General features: G+C 37.7%; 1 protein-coding gene across 4 annotated transcripts in view; it reads left to right on the top strand.

Moving 5' to 3' along the window:
- The window catches only part of ndrg4 (NDRG family member 4), a 116,442-nt gene that overhangs the window by 64,536 nt on the left and 34,885 nt on the right, over positions 1-17,021 (top strand). For 2 of the 4 annotated variants that reach the window (XM_057835792.1, XM_057835791.1), the window contains exon 4: positions 1,868-1,906. In XM_057835792.1, coding sequence (XP_057691775.1) covers positions 1,868-1,906 — 39 coding nt within the window. Of the gene's footprint in view, positions 1-1,867; positions 1,907-16,008; positions 16,216-17,021 lie in introns of those variants that run through there. The other 2 variants (XM_057835794.1, XM_057835795.1) reach the window with 2 other exon arrangements.

Raw genomic sequence — 17,021 nt, 5'->3', positions numbered from 1 at the left:
GAAACGCATAAAGACATCCTTCATATGTCGTAATGTCTAGAGTCATTTCTACAAGTTCCATAGCAGCAGTGTTTACTCGGCATGTTCTTTTTTGAAAGATTATCGGCAGAAAACAAGCAGTAATAATATAGTTTGTATGCGAGGGTGCTTATATGATGACCCACTTCCAGTTTGTGATGGTGACGTCACGGTCTAAGAATAGCATTCGTGTGGTACGCTATTCCGGCGTTCTTCAAATTGAGAGTGTTGTCGTGTGCATGAAAACCTATAGTGGGTCGTTTTCTGTATACCCGTTCGGAGCGTCACCGAGTAAATAGGCCCTAGTAAAGATCTGGGCATCCTCAAACATGCGTCTTAGTCCGTCCCCTTGCCAACCGTGGCCCCCTTTAGGCCCGTGATCCAGGCCTCCTTCCCAAGATCCGCCCCTGCGATGAGCTTAAGGGCTTCCAGAAAAAGTAAATACTGTTTCTCCAGTCCTTCTAATATGTCATTTGACAATATTACAACCGATAAATATTACAAATAAAACTAAAATATATGTTTTATCCTCTATTTATTAAGCAATGAAATTAGAAATTTATCATTTTACTTAACAGCCCAACTCTGCCTGTCTCAGCAAATGACAGGGTATCCCTTGATCTCTGAATGACTAATATTAAAGAGTTGTTTATTGTTGTTTTATTTACCAATAATAAATGATTAATATTACTTACAAAATTTGTGTGTTTCTGACATAAGCTCTTAAGGTTTTGTGTTTCCTTGGTCAAATTAATCATAAAATTATATATCTATATATTTATATGTTATATGTGGCTTTGTAGTTCATTTTTGTAACAATGCACTTCTAAATTTTCTTCAAACTGCTTTTTCTACTTTTGTTCATTGTGAAATTTCTGAACATAGAACTTGTTATTGTAGGAAATGAACTTTCCCAACACCAACAAAATTAAGACATAAATGATTTTAAAATTGGAATTGTGAAATGTGTGTGAAAAGGGCCAGGTTTTCTTTAACCTCCCCACATCATTTGTGCACAGTGGATAATACTCAATAGAGAGGAGTGCCACCTGCTGGTTCAAATGTTGCTATGTTGTTGTTATATTAGGTTTGGATGATAGATTTCACATTGAGTCACATTTCTTCTGGTCTAGTGAGCTTTTTGAAGTCACTGATACAATACAAAACAAAACAAAGAAAAAAATACAAAGGGAAAATTTATAATACATGTTTTATGTATTTTTGAGCACACAAGAATTGGAACAGGAATCTATTTCTCCACAATTAACTATTAAAGTGATTAGAAGTCCATTTGTCATCAAGTTAATACCATAGATGACACATTCATATTTTTTTCCCTATTATTTTCTCCTTAAAAGCTTTCCACATGTTCAAATGTTGGCTGATTTGCCTGTATTTTAAAACCAACTTGTCCTTAGTTTTTTTTTTTTCCCCCATGAGATATTTAATCGTTCCGCGAACCTCATGAGGAAAAGCGGCATGGAAAATGAATAAATGAATATTTAATTGTATTTCGGTGTTGTCATGTAATTAATACACCTTCTCTTAACAGTACGTTTTACAATATAATCAGACACAATTATACTGGCAAACAACATCCTGTAAAACACAAACTCGCTCGCATTATCGAAGTCGGACAGGATGTTTGCTTACATACTTGGTAAACTACCATCTAGCCATTTAAATAGTTCAAACATAAAGGTGAGCCAGTGGTTTGAGATAATCGTGCACAGCTTGTGATGATGACCTAGGAGTCATTAAAAAATTTTAAATGTGAGTTTCCGTTTTAGCAAAATGTCATTCAACCATTATTGTTTATTTTCCCTTTTGTCATTTTCTGTCTCTGCAGGAGAACTGTGAACAGCTGATGCCAGTAGGCGATTGGAAGGTATGCTACTATTGCTGTCTTGATCTTTTAATCTTTTGTGGTCATGCCATCTGTTGTACATAATATAATATGATATGAGACAATATGATATATATTAATTTCAATCTCTTCACTTTTCTTGAAGATTTCCAATATGGGTTATGAGGTGAAATTACACTTAAAGGCAGATTCTTAAAGCAGCCATATGAAAGATTGGTGGCCAAAAATGCACTGCAAGTAGGACTAAATATATTGAAAATATGAAATAAATATTGAAGTGCACAACATCCCTTTCATCTTTGGGCTGCCAGATAAGTGTTTAACATTAGAGAATCAAACTGTGTTATCACACCAACGTTGCATTTCAATCAGAAACTAGAAAATGCAATTTCTTGAGAAATTGCATAGGGAAATTTGCTGTGCTGTACTTTCTGTAATACAAGTGTGCGCCAGTACACATATTTGTAGTGCAAATACACACAAGTACACGTACCTGTCTACGTACTTTTAGTTTAAGGAAGTAAAAATACATGTATTTATAGTACCAGTACTCGTAAATACACCTACCTGTAGTTCAAGTACAGACAACTACATGTACTTGTAGTGCAATGCAGTATAAACGTATTTGCAGTACCAGTACGTACATGTACTTGTTGTACTAGTACACACAAGTACACATATTTGTAGTGCATGCACATACATGTAGTACATGTATGTGTAGTCACAGTATTCACAAATACACATACCTGTAGTACTATTAGACATACTTGAAGTACACGTAACGCCAGTACACGTATGTTTAGTACAAGTACACACAAGTACACGTGTTTGTAGCACATCATAAATATATCTGTAGTACCAGTACGTGTACTTGTAATACGAGTACACGAAAGTAAGTGTACTTGTAGTAAAAGTACACGCAAGTCCACTTGCTTATACTATCAGTATATGCAAGCACATGTACTTAAACTACGAGTACATTCAAGTAGATGTACTGATACTATAGTACAAGTACATGTGTTTGTAGTACACACAATTATACATACGGTAATATTAGTACACATACCAGTAGTACTAGTACACGCAAGTACACGTACTTGTAGTGCAAGTACACATTCTGTCACGTTCAAATATGAATCCTTAGATAGACATTTATAATATTACCCAAAATAAGGAGAGAAGGCACTCAATTTAGTTGAAAAGCTTGCAAGGAGAAGGAGGAAAGCTATACAATGGACTACAAAATACAGCTTCTGCAATAATTCTAAAAAAAACTCCTCCTTGCTCTCTCTTTTTATTTGGGATGGCCCTAGCAACAAGAGAGGTGCCAACCATAAAAGGATGGTGGGCGAAGCGGGCGACACCTCTATGAATTTGGTTGGCTATTTGTGTACATGTACGTGGTATTAATACATGTGTGTCAGCACATTCCAGCAAAGCAAAAACTGTCTTTGTTGTTGCCTCTTGCCCTTGGGAAGGCAAGAGTCTTCAAGGCTTCTTCAAGAAAAACATTCCTTCTTTTAAGCTCAATTAGCTCATTTATTCATTGCGAGCATCAAAAGCATTTCTTAATTGCGAGCAGCTATTGATTAGAGCAATTATATAATACACATCTTAATAACTATCACATCAAATACATTTCATGAAGCGATAGCATTTGCCAAGTAATAAATTACAACAATATGACATCTTAAATGTCCCAGACACTTTAGATCTCAATGTCTGTGGCTTGTCCTTGAAGTTGACCTGTGGAACCTGGGTTGGTTTAAACCGGTTAGAATGACAAGGCAGTTTTATCAAGAACTAAACATGTCTATAGTTATCAATCACTAAAATGTCTCTTAACTGCAATCAATCATGGAACATACTATTATAGCAATCAATACTTTATTGTGAGCCTTCATTGAAAAAGGCAAATATTTAAGAACCATTTAATAATTGTCTCATCACATTCTTTTAGTACAAGCACACACAAGTACATGTGTTTATAGTACAGTATAAACGTATTTGTAGTACCAGTGCGTGTACTTATACTTGTAATACAAGTACACGAAAATACGTGTACTAGTAGTCCGAGTACACGCAAATACGCATACTTGTAGTATAAGTACACTTAAGTCCACGTGCTTGTACTATGGGTACTTGAAAGTACATGTACTTAAAGCATGAGTACATTCAAGTACATGTACGTATAGTAGAAGTACAGTACAGGCCTAAAGTTTGGACAAACCTCATCCAATGCAACACAAACAATGGTCCCAAAAAAAATCCCCTAATTAACCCTGATAAGGCATACCTGTGAAGTTTAAACCATTTCAATTGACTAACTCTTGAACTCATCAGAAGAAAGCCAAGAGTGTGCCAATAAGTTCAGAGCAAAGAAGGCGACTTTCAAGATTTTCAAGGTTTTCACCTCTTTTTGCTAAGTACTTAAATTCACATGTGTTCGTACACAGTTTTGATACCTTTAGTAAGAATCTACAATGTAGTCATGAAAATGAAAAGATGAATGAGAAGGTGTGTCCAAACTTTTGGCTTATATGTGTTTGTAGTACACACAAATACACGTACTGGTAATATTAACACACGTACCAGTAGTATTAGTATTAGTGGTATGTACAAGTACATGTACAAGTAGTACAAGAATATGCAAGTACACGTGCTTGTGGTTGAAGTACACTGTGTTAGAAGTATTTCCAAAAAACATATTTCCTATTGAGGGCAATTTAATGAATAACTGAATTGCAAATCTTATATACTAGTATTGCTCTTTTAAATGTGGACTGTACATTTTTTTGCAATGGGACAGCTCTCCGTTTTGAAGAATGTTTTTGAATAGTCGTGGAAAACATACCAGCAAAATGTAAAAAACATGTATTCACAATGTGGCTGTCAAGGAATCGCTAAAAAAAAAAAGGAATAACAGTATTATAGACATTTGGATAATGTGCATAACATAAAAGCTTCATAAAAATGTAATGAAAAAAAGAAAATAAAAATGACATTAATTCGATCACTTTGTGTGAACAGATGAACTTTTACCTTGAAAGTAGACATATTAAGAGTATTCTTTGTAATAACAAGCAAATTGATTTGAAGGAAATTTTTTGATCTTAGCATCTTTTAGTGTTATTTAAAATGGAGCAAAAAATAATAATAGTAATAAAAATGCTCACCTGGAGAGACATAAGCACTGCTGGATAGCTGATCAGTTATTCACATTGTAATTTCAATGTTTTGTATTTATTTCATTGTCATATTTATTAGACTTTTATTAAAGGATGTAGACAATTTTGAATTCAATCAATCATTCATTTTCCAAGCCGCTTATTTAAATGTAAACTGAAAATTGTAATATTCTAATTTTTCATAGCAACAGAACAACCCACACTTTGTAATTTTTACAAACCTTTGTTAGTGTCGATTACAAAATGATTCATACCTTGTTATTAGAATACAAATAAAAAATGTCAGATATCAAATTGTCAGATCAAAGTGAAAAGTTTTTACTACATTTGCAAACCACTAAAAAGCATAAACAAATATATGCCACGCATTATTAGCTGATATAATAATGCGAATGGCTGTGGCAGGCTAGTCATTTCTATTATACAATGACACCTGCTGGTGTATGGTGTTAAATCAAGAATAAAACTTAAACATTCAGTTTCAAACTTTTTTTTTTTAATCGTTTCTTTTTTTCAGATTACAAAACTTTTGGCCTTGATTTAACACCATAGGCCCAGTGCACGGTGACTACACTGAAAAAAATAACTGGAGTATTTACTTGATAAAAATATTTCAACAATTTGCACCTACTTTAATTAAGTTAACTTTACTGCTTGCAATATTAAGTTCAGTTCATAAGCAGTAAAATCATTGTAACAATTTGCAGTTACTTTTAATAAGTAAACTTTATTGCTTGCAATATTAAGTTCAGTTCAGCATTAAAATTTCCTTAATAGAAGTAAGTGCAAATTGTTACAATGATTTTATTAAGTAAATCCACCAGTTATTTTTTTTAGTGTAGGTGCTTATGGCGAAAGTGTATCTATGAGCCCCCCAAAATTGACAATACATTTTTTGTAATATTGTTTATTTTGTAAATATTTGATTTTCCCAATTTAAAGCGTGTATGTCTGTCACTGTTTATGGTTCACCTGAAATGAGTGATTAAATGTTCTGCTCTGTGCATTAAAGTACTATTTAACCCTTTAGAGTCGAAGGACGCGCCGGCGCGTCCTCAGCGCACGTCGTCTTTGAAGCGCCCTCACGTTTTAATTACGTCACCCACATGCCGTTGGTTGGTCTCGTTTTAAAGTGCGGAAGTTGCGGTTTACTCTCGTTATTATTTGAAGTCAATCGACCAACTAAAACGTGAGATATTGTCATTTAAGTTTTATAGTTTTATTGTCCTCTCAAAAAAACATTAAAATGCTGCATGGATCATTTGTTTATGTCTATATTTCCATCATTTCTAGTCCTTTTTCAAAACGGAAGCTCCATGAAAAAAACACAAATCAAACGAACCCTTTCGAAGTCACAGTGGAAGCACAAAATGCGTTTTTTTTTAATAAATATAACTGCCGTGCAAGGTTCCACCGAACGAGAGGGAGGAGTATTCTGAAGCAGCGAGGTGGCGAGCGACGGCCGTTTGGATCGAGCAGCGACTTTGTGTGACTTTGAGAATGAACGGAAAACTAAATTTAGCGCAAGCAATTGTGCTTTTTGATCAACTTGAGGAAGAGGATGGTCCAAATTCGTCATCATCGTCTTCTTCGGAAGAGTCCTCGAGACGGATTTGAACACGTGGGTGACGCCATCGACGAGCAGGGGTAAGCCAACTCACTGTTTTTTTTTTTTTTTAATGCTGAAAAAGTTTCTTTGAAAGTTTCTTTTGATATTGCAAGACAAAGTTAATTTTGATGCAATATAAGTGTGTGTTTGTGTATATAATAATAAAATGTGCATATCAGATCAAAGTCGTATGTGCACTGTGTGTATCCCAGGCAGGAATTTATAATTTGTGGTGTTCTTCTTTCTATATGAAGATTAGGGATGTAGCACATATTCAGCTATGGTATTCTTTCTATTGTCATACATATAGATTTCCATTATTATTTATTGCTGTATATATTTTTATTTTATACTTTATTATTTTCATAAATACTAACTTTTTTTCATGTACATTTATAGTGACAATGAAAGTAAAGTGAAATGAAAATGGAAGGGTGGAAAGAGGACCGACACCCCATGGAAGTGTGGGCTGTGTGATGTAGCCCTGTGTCTAATTCCAGGACGAAACTGCTTTTCGGAGTGGCATGCCTGAAAAAAATTTAACTTGTTTATTGTAAATATTTTTTTAAATACTTTTTTTTCCCAATGTTATATATATATATTTTTTTTCCCCACAATCAGTCTTCTCAATTTGTGTATATAAATGTGTGTTCAAGAAGCTTGATTGTGTGTACATAGTTTTCATCAGGTGATGGGCCGCAATACCTAAACTCATAAAGAGATGGCCTCTAAACACTTTTTGTGTTAGATGGTATATATTTTTTTACTGTTCTTCACTGTTTGGTCTGCTGTATATAACCTGTTTTGACTAGAGCATGTATAAAGGCAAAAAACGCCTATGGCTATACCTGTTGTTTATGTTGAATTGTCAAATATAAGACTATTTATTCAAAATTTTTTTGGTTGAATGTTCATCCTAACATGTTGAATAAATATTACAAAGTTTCAAAACGGTTCGTTACGCATGTTTGGTTGTCAATTGGACATCAATATTAAAAATTTTGACAAAACGATTTTGGAATTTTTGTTCTTTTTGGGCCCAAAATGATGATTTATAATTGGTCAGTGAAGGAAACAACAGTTTGGACATGAAGTTCAAGGTGTCACAAAAAAAGGGACCAAACCAGGCCATCGTAAACAATTCTTTCTTTGAAATATAAAGGCAACTTCAAAGGCATGCAAAATCAGACAAAATAGGCCCAGACCTTAAAGGGTTAAAGTGCACTTTACCTGCTATACCCCACCGTATGGGGTTTTAGTTTACATAATAGCAAAAGCCTGTGTGGGAAAACCCACACTCACAAAATTGTTGCAGGTGGGGGTGAAAGAGATCAACATGACATTTAACTTGCATGGATGTAGTAGTGGAGTAGTCAGCGGGTTACAAGCTTTCTACGAAGCTAATGTTATTTTCATGTTTAACTTTTTTTTATGACAATGATTGACATACCTCTACCCAGCGCCCGTTTTTTTATTCACCTCCTTTTGTCACTTTTTTAAAGCGGCACCTGAGGGCTTGGGCCTTATCATGTTAACTCATTTGCTCCTAAAAATGTATAAATACATTCTATTTTTAATTGTTTCAGTGTCCCAAAGACGTATTTATTCGTCTTTTACGTTTTTTTTTTTTTTTTTTTTTCCCACAAGAGACATCTCTAGGTTCTGATGCAACTTAGCTCCAAAGCACAATGCTGAAAATCAGTTTTAAAGCAATAAAACTGGCCACTGGAGGGCAGTAGCGCACTCGCACCCTCCAGTGTCCCTCGACACAGCCGGAAACGTGCACGGCCAAACCAGTTCCCCCCAGGAACACAAGTTCCCCAGGTGAACTCCGCCACGAGGCAGTGATCACCACAAAAGAAAGACTAAAAAAAAATCTATCTTGATGAGAGGCGGCAATGAGGGAAACGTTTACCCCGGCTGTCGCGGCTACAACAGCGTCATCTCTCAGTTCAATAGTTTAGTTATGTGTAAATAAACTGTTACTTGCTATCAAAAGCTCTATTTGTCTTGTTGTTTATGTTATTTTGAAGAAAGAAAACATTATTCAGAAGTTTGGGATGTCACAAAGCAAAAAATAGCTGTGTTAAAGTCAAAGTTATGTTTGAAATGTATGCTTTTACAAAAAGCTCAATTTCTCTGTTTTTTCATCAGAAAATGGAAAATTGCTCAAACTAAGCTATTTTCTAATGCTGATTTCTAAAGAATGGAAAAAGATGAACTAACTTTTTTTTCCTGCTGCAAGAAGAGAGTCTAATCTTTCTTTTGGTGAGTTCCATGTTTATATACAGTGGGGCAAATAAGTATTCAGTCAACCACCAATTGTGCAAGTTCTCCTACTTGAAAAGATTAGAGAGGCCTGTATTGTTAACATGGGTAAACCTCAACCATGAGAGACAGAATGTGAAAAAAAAAACAGAAAATCACATTGTTTGATTTAAAAAAAAAAATATTTCCAAATCAGAGTGGAAAATAAGTATTTGGTCACCTACAAACAAGCAAGATTTCTGGCTGTCAAAGAGGTCTAACTTTTTCTAACGAGGTCTAACGAGGCTCCACTTGTTAATTGTATCAATGGCACCTGTTTTAACTCATTATCGGTATAAAAGACGCCTGTCCACAATCTCAGTCAGTCACACGCCAAACTCCACTATGACCAAGACCAAAGAGCTGTCGAAGGACACCAGAGACAAAATTGTAGACCTGCACCAGGCTGGAAAGACTGTATCTGCAATAAGTAAAAAGCTCGGTGTAAAGAAATCAACTGTGGGAGCAATTATTAGAAAATGGAAGACATACAAGACTACTGATAATTTCCCTCGATCTGGGGCTCTATGCAAGATCTCACTCCGTGGCGTCAAAATGATAACAAGAACGGTGAGCAAAAATCCCAGAGCCACACGGCGGGACCTAGTGAATGACCTACAGAGAGCTGGGACCACCGTAACAAAGGCTACTATCAATAACACACGGCGCCGCCAGGAACTCAAATCCTGCACTGCCAGACATGTCCCGCTGCTGAAGAAAGTACACGTCCAGGCCCGTCTGCGGTTCGCTAGAGAGCATTTGGATGATCCAGAAGAGGACTGGGAGAATGTTTTATGGTCAGATGAAACACAAATAGAACTTTTTGGTAGAATCACTGGTTTTCGTGTTTGGAGGAGAAAGAATACTGAATTGCATCCGAAGAACACCATACCCACTGTGAAGCATGGGGGATGAAACCTCATGCTTTGGGGCTGTTTTTCTGCAAAGGGACCAGGACGACTGATCTGTGCAAAGGAAGGAATGAATGGGGCCATGTATCGAGAGATTTTGAGTGAAAATCTCCTTCCATCAGCAAGGGCATTGAAGATGAGACGTGGCGGGGTCTTTCAGCATGACAATGATCCCAAACACACAGCCAGGGCAACAAAGGAGTGGCTTCGTAAGAAGCATTTCAAGGTCCTGGAGTGGCCTAGCCAGTCTCCAGATCTCAACCCCATAGAAAATCTGTGGAGGGAGTTGAAAGTCCGTGTTGCCCAACGACAGCCCCAAAACATCACTGCTCTAGAGGAGATCTGTATGGAGGAATGGGCCAAAATACCAGCAACAGTGTGTGAAAAGCTTGTGAAGAGTTACAGAAAACGTTTGGCCTCTGTTATTGCCAACAAACGGTACACAACAAAGTATTGAGACGAACTTTTGGTTTTGACCAAATACTTATTTTCCACCATGATTTGCAAATAAATTCTTTCAAAATCAAACCATGTGATTTTCTGTTTTTTCCCCACATTCTGTCTCTCATGGTTGAGGTTTACCCATGTTGACAATTACAGGCGTCTAATATTTTCAAGTGGGAGAACTTGCACAATTAGTGGTTGACTAAATACTTATTTGCCCTACTGTAGCAATAGAACAGAATTTTCTGTGGGCCTTGCTAAATCAGTCAAAATCCAGTAAAACATCCGGGAGTGAAGGGGATTGCACCGGTGAAAATGGCTGGGAGTGAATGAGTTAAAAGTATTAAATATCATATTGACAGCAACAGAAGTGAGACATTAATTTATCAGGAGCGCTAGGCGTGAGATGATGATGATTATGATGATGATGATGCGCAACCCCTCCCCACACCTTTCACTGTCAACAAGATTGCAAGAGAAACAAGAGGTTCAGGGCGCCGGATTATGATCTGACTCATTCTTATGGATTCAGACCAGAAGTCAGTTTGAAAATATTTAATATGTTTTCTATATGTAGCATATTGAAATGTACTTGATATGTTAGTGGAGGCTCCCCCTTCACTAGATGGCACCCTAGGGAACCCACTAGTTCACCTATGCTGATGGCAGGCATGTCAAAGTGGGCAAACATTTTTCGATTCAAATGCATGAGACGCATGAGACTGGCATTCTCCAACAAATGCTTAATTCAAGAAAGGAACGTGGAAACGAGCTTCAAAAGTTCCACAAAAAAAAAACAACACAAGACAAAAAAATCGTAAGTCAAACTTAACTCAAATGTGGTCTCGTGGCTTCCTGCTGCTTTCTAAAGGAAAACGCGCTGGCACAGGACAAGAAACTAGAGGGGTATATAAGGAGTAGGGGTAATGATAAACTGGTGTGGGCAATCAGTTAACCAGGGAAAAAAAACATAAAATAAAACAGTACAGGAATGAACATAAATCATCGCCACTGATGGCAATCTGTGACAAGACACTGGCTCAGTGGAAGGCCAATGCAGGCTTGTTAAGGCTTTTTGACACTAGCGTCAGCCCAGAGTGATGAGCGGTCCACCGCAAGCACAAAATGGAAGGGGCTGACGTAGTCACTGTCAGGAAATCATAAGCGGCAAGCATATTGGTTATAGTCCCAAGCACCAATGCGTTTATTTTTCATTGTTGCACAAGAAAACAGCGACGTTTCCTACTTCAAAAAGTAGGAGGCATTATAATAGCCGTGTAAAGAGTTTGACTAATTTCGGTGAGAAGGTGAAGTTTTAGTCTTTTGTTGTTGTTCGTGAACTGCATTTCCACACAAACGCACATCGAGGTACCATTTAGCTTATCAAGTAGATGTATGAGAGTCATTTTTTTAGTGTCCCAGAGCTCGCGAAACTTTTAAAATGGGCATTTTACAAGGTTTCGTCGGCCGTGGTTTGCGTATATCCGTCTGCCAAAGCAGCCTGATAGCACAGATAAGCACGCCGGCCTCTCTGCTATTGGATGCGTTGTTGACTTCAGCGAGGCGGCACTCTAAACATAGAGCAAGGCTCTATTTAGGGCCCCGCTTCATTCATTCATGGCGTACTGCAAGCAACACGTCACTTTTGCTCATTAATATTAATGACGTTAGCAATTGTTGCTAGGCGGGTCAACCTCTCTTTTGTCCCTAATAGTAAATGCATGGAAATAGTGTACGAACGAGATGTTTACTGAGCTAAACCTATTAATTCTGTCCGAAAATAATGTCCCTGGTGCCAAATTCACTGGTAAAGATGTGGAAGAACATACAAATGTTCAGTTAAAGAGATGGCTTGAGTGTCGAGGACTGAAGAAGACGGAGAAAAAGAGCCGACTTGATCCAGAGGTAGCTTTTTTATCGACACCTTTTTCTTGTGTGCATTGGCTTACGCCACTGACAATGACATTCTCCTGTTTCAACAATCGATCCTTTACCACCATATACCCTGTCTTTCTTATATATTATATCCTCTGGTTGTCTTACGTCTCTGAACGTTCTTGGAGGCAATTTACATTGCTATTATTGTGTAGCGATTGCAAATGCTACTTAGTGACAGCCAACGAACACTTTTAATGTTTTTATTAATAACAAATCTTAATTCTATAATTTATTTACACTTCTTCCTTACGAAAGTTGTTTTTCACAACAGAAAACGTAACAACAGTGCCAGATACCATTTTAATTTTTTTAAGGTCATTCATTGTCAGACAGAAGCAGCACGGCAAAACGCCACGCTCAAAATAAGTAAAAATATCAAAATGGCTCATCTCTTCATCATCTGTAGGACCATGGCCCCCAACATCTCTGAGGTCACAGTGAATGATGTTGCTCTGTCTGATCACTACTGCATTATGTTTAAAATGACCACCCCTGTCCATCCTCTGAAAAGGGAAACAGAGTTTATTAGGAAGCGTTACATAAGTGATAACACATGTGCGTTATTCACACAGGCCTATGCCTCATTATTAACCCCTACAATAGCTCCAGTGGAAGAACTTGTAAATAGTTTCAGTTCCGGTGTGATGACTGTAATGGACACTATTGCCCCGATTAAGACAAAAACTTTGTCAAGAAAGAAGAGGTCACCCTGGAGAAATGCCATACTAGCTATAAAACAAAAGCAAGTTTGTAGACGAGCAGAACGCAGATGGCGAAAAAACAAACTCCTAGTTTTTTATGATATCTACAAAGAGAGTCTTCGCAAATACAACCAGGAACTGAAAAATGCTAGACAATCATATTTTTCAGAGATCATTAGTAGAAACACCAACAATACTCGCACACTATTTTCTGTTGTTGACAAACTGACAAACCCACAAGCATCAATACCTCAGGAATTGGCATCTGAGGTGTCCTGTAATAATTTCGCAGCATTTTTTACACACAAAGTACTAATGATTAGACAGACTGTGTGCAACTCCGGATTAACAAATGTTACACTAAATGCCTCCCAACATGTCCCCCACGTCAATCTTAGACAGTTTAGCCTCTTGGACTATGCCACTTTAACAGAAATTGTGTCGAAACTAAAGCCCACAACATGCTGCCTTGACATCCTTCCTTCAAACTTTTTCAAAACTGTTTTTCATTGCATAGCCCCAGACATACTTCAGATTATAAATACTTCCCTCCAAACAGGAGAGTTTCCTCAGACTTTAAAAACTGCAGTAATAAAACCTCTCCTAAAAAAACCCAATCTGGATGCCTCAACCATTAGTAATTACAGGCCAATATCAAATCTGACATTCCTGGGGAAAATTATCGAAAGGGTTGTGTTTGAACAGATCCAGACTTTTATGATCCAAAACAATCTTTTTAACTCATTTCAGTCTGGATTTCGGCCACAACACAGCACCGAGACCGTGCTTATCAAAGTCCTAAATGATATTCGTCGGAATACCGATGCAGGCAAATCATCTGTTCTGCTACTATTGGATCTCAGCGCCGCATTTGACACGGTTGATCACAACATACTACTCAGCAGATTGGAACAGTGGGTAGGGCTTACTGACACTATTCTTCAGTGGTTCACATCCTATTTACATGATAGGGATTTCTTTGTGTCAATCGGAAATTATCAGTCAGAACGAACCAAATTCACGTGTGGAGTCCCTCAAGGGTCAATTCTTGGACCACTCTTATTTAACATCTATATGCTTCCGTTAGCTCAGATAATGGAACAGTATGACATCTCCTATCACGCCTATGCAGATGACACACAACTGTACATTTCTGTGTCCCCACATGATTATAGTCCCTTAGTCTCCCTGAGTAAATGCATTCATCAAATCAATGAATGGATGTGCCAGAATTTTCTCCTGTTAAATGTGGAGAAAACAGAGGTGATCATTTTTGGGCCAAAAAAGGAAAGGTCAAAGATAAGCAGCCAACTTAGCACAATGTCACTTACAGCTACAAATCAAGTCAGAAACCTTGGCGTAATTATTGACTCAGACCTAAAATTTGATAGCCATCTAAAGTCCGTCACTAAATCCGCTTATTACCACCTAAAAAATATAACCAGAATTAAGGGGCTTCTGACTCAACAAGACATGGAAAAACTTATGCATGCATTCGTTTTCAGCAGATTGGACTACTGCAACGGTATATTTACAGGTCTTGATAAAAAATCAGTCAGGAAGCTGCAGCTAGTACAGAATGCTGCAGCCAGAGTCCTCACAAATACAAGGAAGCTGGACCACATTACACCGGTTTTGAAATCGCTACACTGGCTTCCAGTGAGTCAAAGGATAGACTATAAACTACTACTGCTCGTCTACAAAACACTTAATGGCCTTGGACCAAAATACATGCTTGACTTGTTAGATTCCTATGAGACATCTAGACCCCTAAGGTCGTCTGGAACGGGTCTTCTGCATGTTCCAAGAACAAGAACCAAGCAGGGTGAGGCAGCATTTAGTTATTATGCTCCTCACCTCTGGAACAAGTTACCCGAACGTCTGAAGTATGCTCAAACCGTTAGCTCCTTTAAATCAGGGCTAAAAACGCTTTTGTTTAGCACTGCATATCCATAACTGTCTATATATTTCAATCTACCTGCCTTCTATTCCTCTTGTGCTTATCTCCATTGCTGATTTCAATGATTATTATTAGTAGTAGTTTTTGCTTTATTTCTATTTTTGTTTTATTTTCATTTATTTATTTTTATTCTGTGATTAAATGCGATCTTTTGTCTTGGTTTTTACGCTGTGTTGATTTAAATGTGATTTTTATGGTTTTCATGTGATGTAAAGCACTTTGAATTGCCTTGTGTTGAATTGTGCTATATAAATAAATTTGCCTTGCCTTGCCTTGCCAACAAAATGTTTACTGCCTATAAAATGTGAATGGCTTCACCTTGCTGGTCTTTTGGACGTCCGCGCAATCCATTCTTCACATTTTTCCTCCGAGTTTTTGGTTTCGGGAAACGTATAAAGACATCCTTCATATGTCGTAATGTCTAGAGTCATTTCTACAAGTTCCATAGCAGCAGTGTTTACTCGGCATGTTCTTTTTTGAAAGATTACCAGAGGAAACAAGCAGAAATAACATGGACTGTATGCAAGGGCGTGTCTCTAATGACCCACTTTCGCGTTACGATGGTGACATCACGGTCTAAAAATACCAATCGTGCGGTACGCTATTCAAACTTGCTGTTTTGCCCCAAACGGCTACCAAACGCTCACTTTCTCAAAAAAAGTCCCCTCCCACACACACAATGAATGGGTTGTCGTTGAACCCTTCACACTAGGCTGCCACTAGTTTGAAACGGCCTGTATGAGGAAGAACAGCAGACCTCATAAACATATTAGAATTGGATATTGGCGTGGGAGATCTCTTTGGTGAAATGAGCATTTGGAGACCGCCTTCCAAACTAATCAAAACGGATCACAGTGTCTGTGTGCCAGCTATGAAAACAGCACCCATCGTGTTGAAGCTGATATGTGGCAGTGGTGCTGATGAGAGAGGATAAGTAAAAGACTGCCAATACTACCAGCCAATCGTGTGATGAAGAGGCATAGTCCCGAGCCAATCCTAGCCTGCCTACACCACCCCCATGATGTTGTTGCAATAGAGTGTGAAACGGATGGGACTGAGGGGGGAGGGCATCCGTTTAAAAGTCTGGTTGCGTGTAGCTCTCAAGCAGACAAAGACACTGCAGCAGTCTGCAGCATCTATCATCTCTTTTTCCAGTGGGGATTCACCTGAACGCAGGTTCTTAAAACAGCTGAAGCCTGTTTGCACTGTCTTCATTTTTTCATCCTCTGAGAGAACACTTACTGTGGAATCATGCCTGAATGCTGGGATGGGGTGAGTTTGCAGGGTTCTGGGCATACTGTTTACTCCGGCGAGTGATGTGTTTGTCACAGTCTCGAATTCCTATTCTGGACGCTTTAGGTAGTGTTATCGTTATTTCGTGAATTGTATGCAATTGGAATTTCTCACTTTAAGTAATGTGTATTTCATTAAAATAAAACAGATTACGCCGTGCCCTATTTTGTTGTGCCATATTTTATGCAAAATATGCAGAGAAAGGAGCTTATTTAAATAACTCATTTTTTAAAAATGCAGGAAACCATTGCTGTTTTGCACTGTTTTCATGCAAAGCTGAAACTGCAGTGTCAGAGAAAGTGATGGGTCAATCTGCTTGTTTGGCCTAGTGACACACTTAAACGCATGCCACCACAGATGCACTTTTCCTCTGCGGTAAATGCGTGTGCGCCTACGTGTACATGTGCCTGCGCATGAATGCTTGTTTAAATCCTCTTTGTAGCAATGTTGTTAGTCTTGAAATTAGACAAGTAAATGTACAAAAATTGCTGAATGACAAGTACAATTAAACTGCTCTTTAATCAGGCCTGCATCATTATGATCATCTCTTGGCTGTTTTAGCTTATATGCAATGACAGTTTGTTAAAAAAAAAAAAAAAAAAAAAAAAAAAAAAACAGACTCCCAGCGAAAGAGCGTCATCTCCAATGATTTCCCCCTCTGGACATCTGAAGGTCATCAAAAAAAGCAGTCCTTATTATTTGTCGAATGGAATCAAACGATATTCCTCTGTTAAAATGAGTCTGTTGCAGCAACTGACTAAAATAAAGCACGGATTCAATTTCAT

This window comes from Corythoichthys intestinalis, chromosome 5, assembly GCF_030265065.1.
Source record: "Corythoichthys intestinalis isolate RoL2023-P3 chromosome 5, ASM3026506v1, whole genome shotgun sequence".
In the NCBI taxonomy this organism is placed as follows: Eukaryota; Metazoa; Chordata; class Actinopteri; order Syngnathiformes; family Syngnathidae; genus Corythoichthys; species Corythoichthys intestinalis.
Note: the sequence above shows the minus strand (reverse complement) of the source record. Positions and strands in the feature narration are given on the sequence as shown.